The sequence below is a fragment of the Microcaecilia unicolor genome, chromosome 4, assembly GCF_901765095.1.
Source record: "Microcaecilia unicolor chromosome 4, aMicUni1.1, whole genome shotgun sequence".
Taxonomy (NCBI): Eukaryota; Metazoa; Chordata; class Amphibia; order Gymnophiona; family Siphonopidae; genus Microcaecilia; species Microcaecilia unicolor.
Window position 1 is genome coordinate 176,233,218 of NC_044034.1, and position 12,577 is coordinate 176,245,794.

Genomic DNA, 12,577 nt, shown 5'->3' on the forward strand with positions numbered 1-12,577 from the left:
ACAAATCTGATCTGAGGTACCCTGGGGTGTGCCATATATAGATACTGAAATTCTTTTGAGGAAATAGTTCCAGCTGCATTAGCAGATTGTAAAATGGCCTTAATATCCTCTTGAAACCGACATGTAGGATCCACATCAAGTAGCTGGTAAAACCTATTATCACTAAGTTGGCGGTGTGCTTCAGCTTTATATTTTACCATATCCTGTACCACTACGCCTGCCCCTTTATCAGCCTTATGTATAATGATGGACTGATCACTCTGTAACTCCTTTAAAGCAGACCTTTGTGCCCTAGTCATATTGGAAGGTGTATATGAATAATGATGTTCTAATTCTGCAACATCTTGTAATACTAATCTTTGGAATGTTTCGACCACCAGGTCAGGTGGTCCCGGTGGTAACCATACTGATGGAACATGGTATTTTCTGGAAAATGATGGAGAATCTGTTGTGGGCTCTGTTTCAGAAGACGAGTCTCCAAAATACGTGCGAAGGCGTAGTTTTCTGAAAAATTTATGCAGATATTGGCGGTTGGAAAAACTATCATACTTAGAAAACGGGACAAAGGACAGACCATATTGTAACACCTCTAATTGGGTAGGGGAGAGTTTTTTAGATGAAAGATTGAAGATCAATCCCGTTGGTTCCGCTCCTTGCGGCGTCCTCTGGCCAGTTTGGTTGTCGGCTGTAATTGTCCTCCCTGTTGGGGGTTGGTGTCTTCTGATAAAAAAAGGCTGTGTGGGCGGTGGGTTCATTTCACTGGTGGGATCTATATCACGGTGGCCTTCTTGCGTTTTATGTCTCACCGTGGGTACTGTCATTTCTTCTCCTGAGGATTCACTAGAAGTGTTAGTGAATCCTACTCTTCGCATCCTTTTGTATCTTCTAGACCTTGTGTTAGAGTCCATCTATGGATATTATTTATTATTATTATTTATTGCATTTGTACCCCACATTATCCCACCTTTTTGCAGGCTCAATGTGGCTTACAGAGTAAGGTTATGATAAAGTTAGTGCATGATTTAAGTACAATTGATCGTAAGCTGAGGTAAAGAGGATTTACATGTGCAGATATTGGGTAGGTTGAGTGAGAGGTGTTTTAGGTGTGCTTGGGTGGTTTGGGGGATGATTTGTGTCATTGAGGATAGATGTACCCTCACATATAATCCCTCTCATCTCGCTTAAATTGGGGGATTTTCTGTGCCCGAATCTCCTGTGCGTATTTATCCATATTCTTGCGGTGGATCGCATGTTGGCCTCAAACAATGATGATTCCATTGAGGTTTTTAAGCCACTCAACATGGATTCCAAATCCATCTTCTGCTGGTCTAATTGCTTTTCAAGTTTATCCACAGTTAGGAGCATGAGATCGAGGGAACAGCGGGTAATTGTCTCGTTCCAGATTTTCACAAAGTCCCTTTCATCTAAAAACCTCAGTTCTTTATTCCACCGCAGTCCTCTCGGTACCCGCTGTCTGTGACAATACTCCACTAGCGTTTTTATATGATATTCAGTTCTAGTCACCAGTTTGTGCTGTTGATTTATGTCCTCCCATTCCACATCAGTGCCCTCCCTGTCCAAGGTGAATAGTTTATCACCTGACAGTAACTCAGAAACCCGTTCAGCAGGGAGTGCCTAGAAGTGCAGAGTCATGCATTTGGGGTGTAAAACCCAAAAGAGAGATACCGAATGGGGGGGAGAGATTAGTAAGCTCGACTCAGGAGAGAGACCTTGGGGTGTTGGTGTTGGAGGATATGAAGGTGAAGAAACAATGTGACAAGGCGACGGCCGTTGCCAGAAGGATGCTAGGCTGCATAGAGAGGGATATAACCAGCAGAAGAAAGGAAGTGTTGATGCCTCTTTACAAGTCATTGGTGAAGCCCCACTTGGATTATTGTGTTCAGTTTTGGAGGCCGTATCTTTCTAAAGATGTAAAAAGACTGGAAGCGGTGCAAAGAAAAGCTACAAAAATGGTATGGGATTTGCATTGCAAACCGTACGAGCAGAGACTTGCCAACCTGAACATGTATACCTTGGAGGAAAGGTGAAACAGGGGTGACATGATACAGACGTTCACATATTTGAAAGGTATTAATCTGCAAACGAACCTTTTCCAGAGATGGGAACACGGTAGAACTAGAGGACATGAATTAAGGTTGAATGGGGGCAGACTCAAGAGTAATGTCAGGAAGTATTTTTTCACGGAGAGAGTGGTAGATACGTGGAACGCCCTCCCACGGGAGGTGGTGTAGATGAAAACGGTAATGGAATTCAAACATGCATGGGATAAACACAAAGGAATCCTGTTTAGAAGAATGGATCTATGGAATCTTAGTGGAGATTGGGTGGTGACGCCAGTATTTGGAGAGTAAAACCGGTGCAGGGCAGACTTCTACGGTCTGTGCCCTGATCGTGACTGAATAGATATGGAGGGGCTGGAGTGTACTTTTTAAAGGGCTTTGATGTTAGCTTTAGAACTTTTAGTACAGGAACAGTGCTGGGCAGACTTTTACGGTCTGTGTTCTGAGAAAGGCAGGGACATATCAAGCTTGGGTATACATATAAAATATTACATACCATGTAAAATGAGTATCTTGTTGGGCAGACTGGATGGACCGCTCAATCTTTATCTGCCGTCATTCATTTACTATGTTACTAATCAGAGAAGAAACTAAGGAGTCAAACACTGATGTTGTTATCCACCTGGGAACAAATGAGTTGTCCAGTAATACCCCACTTGCCATGCAGAGAGCTTTTCAGGAGCTTGGGGAGGGGTTAAAACCTTTGGTACAAACAATAGCTTTTTCTGAAGTACTACCTACCTTTGGAAAGGGAGAGAAAAGATTGCGAAGTACTTAATATTTCAATAGCTGGCTCAAAGCCTGGTGTCACCAAGAAGGATTTAGGTACATAGGAGGATGGGGCAATACATGGAAAAACAAAAGACTATGTTGTAATGATGGGCTGCATCTCTCTGTGGCAGGAAAAAGATTCTTGAGTAGAAATTTAGATAATATATTTCTAGGCATTTAAACTGGAAGGCAGGGGTGGCATATGGAAGCAGGTCACTTCAAGTGGTCACCCCCAGCTAAAGCTAAAAACAAGATGTGACAGTAGAAAAGAAAGCAATGAAAACAACAATCTTAGCAAATCACTTCTTACCAACACAGCAGGAAGTGAGACTAAATGAAAAACTTAAACAGAAGACAAAAGTACCACTGAAATGTAGATGGAAAGCGATGACCACAAATGCTCACAGTCTAAGCAATAAAGTTCATGGCCTGCAAGCCCTGAAGTTAGAGGCAGACTTAGACGTTATTGCAGTCACGGAGACGTGGCTCAATGATTCCCATGAGTGGGATGCAAATGTACCAGGCTATAATCTATTTAGAGATGGTCGTAAAGGTAGAGGAGTAGCTCTGTATGTGGGAAATTATATCACAGCAACTGAAATGACAGGGGCCTGGGGAAAGGAACCTCTGTCCTCATGGGTGTTGTCTACAGACCTCTGACACAGAGGAACTAGATAAAGATCTGATTACAGATATCAAAATGTTGGGAAAGAAAAGAGAGATGCTGTTGCTGGGAGATTTCAGTCTGCTGGATGTAGATTGGAAAGTTCCATCTGCGGAATCGGAAAGAAGTAGAGAGATCGTGGATGCTTTTCAAAGTGCTCTACTCAGATAAATGGTGACAGAACCCACGAGGGAGGGAGCGACGCTGGACCTGTTGCTCACAAATGGGGTAGTGTGTCAAATGTCTGAGTGGGCACCCACTCAGCAGTGACCATCAAACAGTTTGGTTTGATATAACAGCTGAAGTGACGGGCAGCCACTCAAAACTCAAAGTCCTGGATTTCAAGCATGCTGATTTTAGTAAAATGGCGGAATACATGAGGAAGGAGCTGATGGGCTGGGAGGACATACGAGAAGTGGAAGGGCAGTGGTCTAGGCTGAAAGAAGCTATAAATATGGCCACAAACCTTTATGTAAGGAGAGTAAATAAAAGCAAGAGAAAAAGGAAACCGATATAGTTCTCTAAGCAAGTGGCTGAGAAAATAAAGGCTAAAGAGTTGGCGTTCATGCAATACAGAAAAACTCAAGAAGAGGAACAGAGAGGAATACTGGATGAAACTGAAAGAATCCAAGAAAAATATACATCTGGCAAAAGCGCAAGCAGAAGAACAAATGACTAGAAATGTAAGGAGGGGCGACAAAAATTTCTTCAGGTATATTAGTGAAAGGAGGAAAACTGAAAGATGCTGCAAACCACTATGTGAATAATGATGAAGAAAAAGCAAATTTGTTAAACAAATACTTTTGTTCTGTTTTCACTGAAGAAAATCCTTGTGAAGGACCACGATTGACTGGCAAAAGTACATATGAGAATGGATTGGATATAGCACCGTTCACAGAAGCGAGTGTATGTGAACAACTTGAAAATCTAAATGTGGACAAAGCTATGGGACTGGATGGGATCCATTCCAGGATATTGAGGGAGCTCAGAGAGGTTCTGGTGGGTCCTCTTAAAGATTTGTTTAATAAATCCTTGGAGACGGGAGAGGTTCCGTGGGATTGGAGAATAGCGGATATGGTCCCTCTTCACAAACGTGGTGATAGGGAAGAAGTGGTGGATTGCCTCAGGGATCGATGCTAGGGCCAATTCTGTTCAGTATATTTGTGTGTGACATTGCCGAAGGGTTAGAAGGTAAAGTTTGCCTTTTTGCGATTGATACCAAGATTTGTAACAGAGTGGACACCCCGGAGGGAGTGGAAAACATGAAAAAGAATCTGCAGAAGCTAGAAGAATGGACTAATGTTTGGCATGGCAATTAAAATTCAATGCAAAGAAGTGCAAAGTGATGCATTTAGGGAGTAGAAATCCACGGGAGACGTGTGTGCTAGGTGGTGTGAGTCTGATTTGTACAGACAGGGAGAGGGATCTTGGGGTGATAGTATCTGAGGATCTGAAGGCGATGAAACAGTGTGACAAGGCGGTGACCGTAGCCAGAAGGTTGCTAGGCTGTATAGAGAGAGGTGTGACCAGCAGAAGAAAGGAGGTGTTGATGTCCCTGTACAAGTCGTTGGTGAGGCCCCACCTGGAGTATTGTGTTCAGTTTTGGAGACCGTATCTTGCTAAGGATGTAAAAAGAATTGAAGAGGTGCAAAGAAAAGCTACAAAAATGGTATGGGATTTGCGTTACAAGACTTATGAGGAGAGACTTACTGACCTGGAGGAAAGGAGAAACGGGTGATATGATGCAAACGTTCAACTATTTGAAAGGTATTAAACCGCAAACAAACCTTTTCCAGAGACAGGAAGGCGGTAGAACTAGAGGGCATGAAATGAGGTTGAAGAGGGGCAGACTCAAGAAAAATGTCAGGAAGTATTTTTACATGGAGAGAGTAGTGGATACTTGAAGTGCCCTCCCGCGAGAGGTGGTGGAGGTGAAAATGGTAGCGGAATTCAAAAATGCGTGGAATAAACATAAAGGAATCCTGTTCAGAAGGAATGGATCCTTAGAAGCTTAGCAGAGATTGGGTGGCAGAGCCGGTGGTTGGGAGGCGGGGCTAGTGCTGGGCAGACTTCTACGGTCTGTGCCCTGAAAATGACAGATACAAATCAAGGTCAGGTATACTTATAAAGTAGCACATATGAGTTTATCTTGTTGGGCAGACTAGATGGACCGTACAGGTCTCTCTCTGCCATCATCTACTATGTTACTATATCTTATATTCGTCAGCTCTGGTCCTGCATGTTGCCCAATGACCTGCTTTTATTTTTTGGTGTTTATCCAATGGGAATGTCTTTACCATCAAGATTTAAAGCATTCTACTACAGAGGTTTGTTGTTTGCCTTAAAGGCTGTCCTTTCTGCCTGGCTTGATGCTGCTGGTCCTCAGTTCTCTCATTGGCGAGCTCTTTGCAGTTAAAAGTTAATGGAGCATGTGGCAATTAAGGACCTGTCTCATGCTGCTGGTCAATATTTTCAATCCATCTGGGAACCATTTTGGGGAATCTTAACATAAGAGTAGCCATACTGGTCAAACCAGTGGTCCATCTAGCCCAGGGGTAGGCAACTCCGGCCCTCGAGAGCCGCAGGCAGGTCAGGTTTTCAGGATATCCACAATGAATATGCAGGAGATAGATTTGCAAGCACTGCCTCCATGGTATGCAAATCTATCTCCTGCATATTCATTGTGGATATCCTGAAAACCTGACCTGCCTGCGGCTCTCGAGGACCGGAGTTGCCTACCCCTGATCTAGCCCAGTATCCTGTTTCCAACAATGGTCAAGCTGGGTCACAGGTACGTGGCAGAAACCCATATAATGTGGATGGCTGTATTTACTTTGTACTGTGTTCAGGAACTGGGGTGGGGGGTTGGTTGAAATTCTGTTAGCCATATCTTTGTTAAACTGTTTCTGTTCGTTGTTACATATTTTTGGCTATTAATAAAAATCATTTAAACATAAAGGGTCTGTGTAAATCATGCCTACATGCAAAGTGCATACCTTCTTGTTTTGCATGCATAACCCCAGAGGAAACTTTATAAAAGCCCTTTTATGGGCATAAATCCTGTATAAAATTACTTCCTGTGTATGGGTAATTGTACTATATTGCATAGTGGAAACTGGACTACTAAAGGAAGTGATCACACTGGCACTTTATTTGTGAGTTTCATTTATGAAACCATCTTTTCCTAGATATTACATCCCGATCTTGAAGTAGCAGACCATGCCTTTCCTCCACTACGCACAGCCTTATCGCACCCAAAAGTACTGGTAAGACTTACAACTTTATATTCATTCCTTTTTAATATGACACGAAGACAGTGGGAAGCCTGTGCTGCCTTTTATTTAAATATAATGTCTATTTAAGAGGATATAGCATGCCATAATTTCTTTAACTTTCGAACTCAAGAGTCCATTGTTCAACTATGCTTTCTCAATTTTTTTGTTCTCCACTCATTTGCCCTGTACAGTAATCACAAGCGCTTTCCAAAAGCAGTCACTGATAGTTCACACTAGGTTGTGTTAACCATTTGCAGTGACATGAAGCATGGGTTGTAGTTTCAGCTGTTGATGATGGAGCTATAAAATAACCTGCATTTCATAAGAAATTTCAAGTAAAGTCCTTATTAGCATATGTACAAATAAGTACCTGAATATACTATGTAAACCGCTTTGAATGTAGTTGCAAAAAAAAAAAAAAACACAGAAAGGAGGTATATCAAGTCCCCTTTCCCTTAAGCTAGATTGATAGTTCTGTAGATTCGGTCCCCCTTGCATGGATGTACTTATCTCCTTCCTAATTTCTTTTATTTGTTCTGTATCCTTTCTGAACTCACAAAATTTCTGAGTCTTTTTATCATTTGGGTTGTGCTTTGCTTTACCTTCCCTGTTTCTTTCAAACCCTTTTTATAGCACTCTGACCAGAGGTGCACTGAACACACGCACATTTCTAGCCGTGACCTCACAAGTCCGCTTGTTGGTGCCAGAAGAATTTCCTCTGAGCTCTGACTTACACATGATTCTTTTGTTTCTACATTCCTGGCCTGTGGTTGGCTTCCTTTTTGCTTGTGTATCAGCATACTGAAGATTTTATTGTTTTAAACAACCCCATCCCCTAATCCAGGTTGCTAGTTTACTCAAAACCACTTTATTGTCATCCCACTATATTGACGTTCCACATGTATTCTGGTTCAGAGTCACTGCTATTTCATCACTGTGCTATGTATTTTCTTTCTGCATGGTTTTGGGCTTCTCTTATACAGTGGAGGCACAGACAGTACTTCAGTACTCTGTCTTCCTTAGTCACCTCACTTCCCTTTCTCTTGAATTGGCACCAGTGACAGATGCTTCCTCTTTATTACAAATACTATGCATCTTTTTATACATATCTCTCACTTCTTTCCATCTCTCAGGGCTGCCTTGGGAATTTGATGGTACATCCATCCTATATAATAATTCTCACCTCCAACGTTCTATGCGTCTGGCTGCCTGTGTTCGTGGCTTTCTTCAGAGTTGGTCTGCTAGACTCTGAAGCCCAGGCTGATGTCACACGCAGCACTGACCAACCGCACGACAGCAGCATGAGGCCCCGCCCCTGCCGCCCTCGCTGCCACGCCCCTCCCCCAAGGTCGCCACTGCCGCTCACCCCTCCACCCCCCCCCCAAGGTCACCATTGCTCTCCCCTCCACCCCCCACGAGGTCGCCGCAGCCACTTCTCCCCCCTCCTCCCCCCGAGGTTGCCGCCCAGGCCCAGCCACTTTCCCTCCAAGCCCGCCAACCCAACACAGACCTGCCAAGTCTCCCGCGAAACACGCGGCACCAACTTCCATTTCTGGCCACTGCTGCTTCTCCTGTTGAGCTGCAGCGGCCGCTACAAAAACAAAAAGAGCTATTAAAGCACCAAAAATGCTTTTAAAAAGCAAGCACGGCACCACAGGCAGCCATCAGGCATTCTCCTCTCGCCTCTCACGTCACTGCCCCTGAAGCAGACCCCGGAGGAGCGCAGCGACGTGAGAGGTGAGAGGAGTGGCTGCAGAGCCGACAGCCAATTCCTGATGGCTGCCTGCGGTGCCATGCTTGCTTTTTAAAAACATTTTTGGTGCTTTAACTAGCTCTTTTTGTTTTTGTAGTGACTGCTGCTGCTCAACAGGAGAAGCAGCAGTGGCTGGAAATGGGAGCTGGCGCCACGTGTTTCATGGGAGACTTGGCAGGTCTGTGTTGGGTGGGCGGGCCTGGATGGAAAGAAGGGGATAGAGAGAGAGACACGGCATGGAAGAATCGGGAGAGGGGGGTAGACGGATGGAAGGATGGGGAGAGAAAGACACGATGGAAGGATGGGGAGAGAAAGACACGATGGAAGGATGAGGAGAGAAAGAGGGAGATGGATGAATGGATGCAGAGAGAAAGGGGAGAGACTGGAAGGATGTGGAGAGAGAACGGACACTGAACAGAAAAGGGTAGAGAGACACTGGATAGAAGGAGGGGGAGGGAGACATTAGATGGAAGGATCAGGAGAGAGGGTAGATGGGTGGAAGGATGGGGAAAGAAAGCAGGAAGACACTGGATGGAAGGGTATGGAAAAAAAAAGGAGACACTGGATGGAAGGATGCAGAAAGAAAGAGGGGAGACATTGGGAGGGGGTCCTGAGACCAGAGAGGGGGAGGTGGTCCTGAGAGGGGGGGTGGAGGTGGTCCTGAGACCAGAGATGGGGGGAGGGAGGGGGTCCTGAGACCAGAAGGGGGGGTCCAGAGACCTGAGAGGGGGGTAGAGGGGGGAGGGGGTCCTGAGACCAGAGAGGGAGGGGGGGAGGTATCTTTGTCACACACACACACACACACTCTCTCTCACAGTCAGTGTCTTTCTCACTCTTACACACTGTCTCTCACACACTCTGTGTCTCACACTGTATCACAGTCACTTTCTATGTGTCACACAGTCACTCTCAAACACTCTCTTGATCTCATACACTCTCGGTCTCACAGAGAGTCTGTGTATCGCACACATACTCTCACACTGTATCTGTCTTACACACACACTCTCTCTCACAGACACTCTCGCACCCACACTCATTCTCTCTCTCTCTCACACACACTCACACATTCACACTCTCTCACACAGTCACTCTCACACAGACTCTCTCAAACACACACTCTGAGGAAATCCTTGCTAGCGCCCGTTTCATTTGTGTCAGAAACGGGCCTTTTTTACTAGTGATAAATGAATCTACTCTTGTATAATCCCAACTTAAATGCAAATTAATAAATTGTTTGTTTATGGCAATTCTATAAATTTGCACCAAGGTTACGCACCCCAATGCCATACGCTTAGTACCAATCCTACTATGGCTTCTTAGTGCCAAGATGCCGTTATAGAATACTAGCATAAGTTGGCATTGGTGCACCTAAAGTGTGGCGGAGCAATAATAATGTAGAGGGCCACGGATGAAACAATGAGGCGGAGCCAGGATATGGAGGAAGCAACTTAGGACCAGACATGGCCCGTGTTTCAGCAAATGCCTACATCAGGAGTCAGAATGTTAGGACAATGAAAGTCTTCTGGTATAGGTTCCACAATTGCAATGGTAAAAAGGTCAATACACTCTAGAATTAATACACTCATCTTTACGCTGCCGACACCCAGCTATATCTCTCCATGCCAGACATCACCGCGGAGGCCCAGGCCAAGGTATCGGCTTATCCGACATTGCTGCATGGATGTCCAACCACCACCTGAAACTGAACATGGCCAAGACCAAGCTTATCGTCTTCCCACCAAAACCCACTTCTCCTCTTCCTCCGCTCTCGATCTCAGTTGATAACACATTCATCCGCCCTGTCTCATCTGCCCGCAACCTCGGAGTCATCTTCGACTCCTCCCTCTCCTCCTCTGCGCATATCCAGCAGACAGCCAAGACCTGTCGCTTCTTTCTCTTTAACATCAGCAAAATTCGCCCCTTCCTCTCTGAGCACACCACCCAAACTCTCATCCACGTTCTCATTACCTCTCGCCTTGACTACTGCAGCCTACTCCTCACTGGCCTCCCACTTAACCATCTATCCCCCCTTCAATCCGTTCAGAACTCTGCTGCACATCTTATATTCCGCCTGGACCGATATACTCATATCACCCCTCTCCTTAGGTCACTTCACTGGCTTCCGATCAGATACCACATTCAGTTCAAGCTTCTCCTTCTTACCTACAAATGCACTCAGTATGCAGCCCCTCATTACCTCTCTACCGTCATCTCCCCTTACGTTCCCGCCCGAAACCTCCGCTCACAGGACAAATCCCTCCTCTCAGTACCCTTCACCACCGCCAACTCCAGGCTCCGCCCATTCTGCCTCACCTCACCCTATGCTTGGAATAAACTTCCTGAGCACCCTCCCTACCTATCTTCAAATCCTTACTCAAAGCTCACCTCTTCAATGTTGCTTTCGGCACCTAACCTCTATACCTTTCAGGAAATCTAGACTGCCCCAATTTGATGACCCCTACTTGACTAGCTGTAACTGTACATTTGTCCTTTAGATTGTAAGCTCTTTGAGCAGGGACTGTCCTTCTGTGTTGAATTGTACAGCGCTTTAGAAATGTTAGATAGTAGTAGTAGTAGTAACTAAAACTTCTTTTAAACTGCAAAATTCTAACACATTGTTAATTGTATCGTTTGATTGATTGACTGTGTTTTAACGCGAACATTTTTAATGCACAAAATCGCTAGGTAGTAACTCTAAAATGTCAGTAACATAAACATAGTTTCAGATAATAAATAGCAATATGTAAGTATGATGATTAAATAAGTACATAAAAATTCTCGTTGAAATTCAAAGCAGTTGCCAAGAAAACAGCAACAAATTCTTTTTTTTTTTTGCCTCACCCTGTATTTAGGCTCTTGTAACCCATGTACATTGCTAAGTGCCTGCAGACCCTGCACCTGTTATTTTTGCACAGGGCTGATGTTAAACATGCTGGGACACAGGGCATAAACTTGGGAAGGGCCCTCAAATGCCACCAGCAGGCTATATCTCCTTCAGCTTTAAGCAGGCATGGGGTCCAGGGCTCTGGCCCTGTTTTGTATTTTGCCAGTGGGGACAAAAATAGCACACCTACATTTGAAAACTGAATGTGCACATGTTGTTCCTGACCCTACCCAATCCCACTTCACAAAACCTTAGCAAATCCTCAATAAGATCTCTCTTCAGCCCAGCAGTATGGGAGCCACATGTACTTTTAATTGGGTGGAAGAGGTAATTTTCAGACAGGCTCTGAAACTTTTCTTCAAAGTAAATGATAACCTTGTGTAGTTTCAAATGAAGGCTGTCAGGCCAAAACATATGTACCCAAGATCAAAATTAAGCTTCTGTAGTAACTTCATATTCTAGGTATTCATTATTTTTGATTTGTAAGTTATGCCTAAGGATATTTTGTGAAAACAGAGCAAAAGTTTTTCCAGGAGTCTCTCTTCAATACAGGGGTTTTTTTCCCCCCCAAATACTTCTACAGGATAAAGAGGTCCGAGCAGTCTTCCTTCGATTATTTGCGCAGATTTTTCAGGGATACAGGTCATGCCTTCAGCTTATCAGAATCCATGCAGAGCCAGTCATACACTTTCATAAGGTAAAACAATTTACATTTGGAACTTCGGTTAGTCTTTTGCCCTGAATTAAGTATTTTGAAGTCTTAACAATTATGTGCAACCTTTGGACTTCTAGCATTCTTCATAGTATTTTTTTTGTTGTATGTAATAAGAGCTGAACAGAATTTTCTTGATTATACTGTAATTGGAATGACCCAGGGCATCAATTTAAACAGTGTATACCATATTTTCACAATTAAAGCATGTATTCAGATTAATTTAGCAGAGTGTTTCTCAAGCTGGTCCTGATGTGCTACATAATCAGTTTAGCTTTCAGGATATCCACAATGAATTTGTACAAGAGAGATCTGCTTACAGTGGAGGCAGTACATACAAATATATCTCTTGCATATTCATTATGGATATTCTGTTTAGGGTCCTCTCACTCCTCGAGGGCTGCCAACGAGTCCGGTTTTCAGGGTACCCCTAATGA

The 12,577-nt window shown here is 44.2% G+C and overlaps 1 protein-coding gene across 3 annotated transcripts in view; it reads left to right on the forward strand.

The window, feature by feature from the left end:
* The window catches only part of SBF2 (SET binding factor 2), a 919,918-nt gene that overhangs the window by 526,012 nt on the left and 381,329 nt on the right, over positions 1-12,577 (forward strand). For all 3 annotated transcript variants that reach the window (XM_030200990.1, XM_030200991.1, XM_030200992.1), the window contains exons 10-11: positions 6,705-6,782; positions 12,012-12,125. In XM_030200990.1, coding sequence (XP_030056850.1) covers positions 6,705-6,782; positions 12,012-12,125 — 192 coding nt within the window. The remainder of the gene's footprint in view (positions 1-6,704; positions 6,783-12,011; positions 12,126-12,577) is intronic.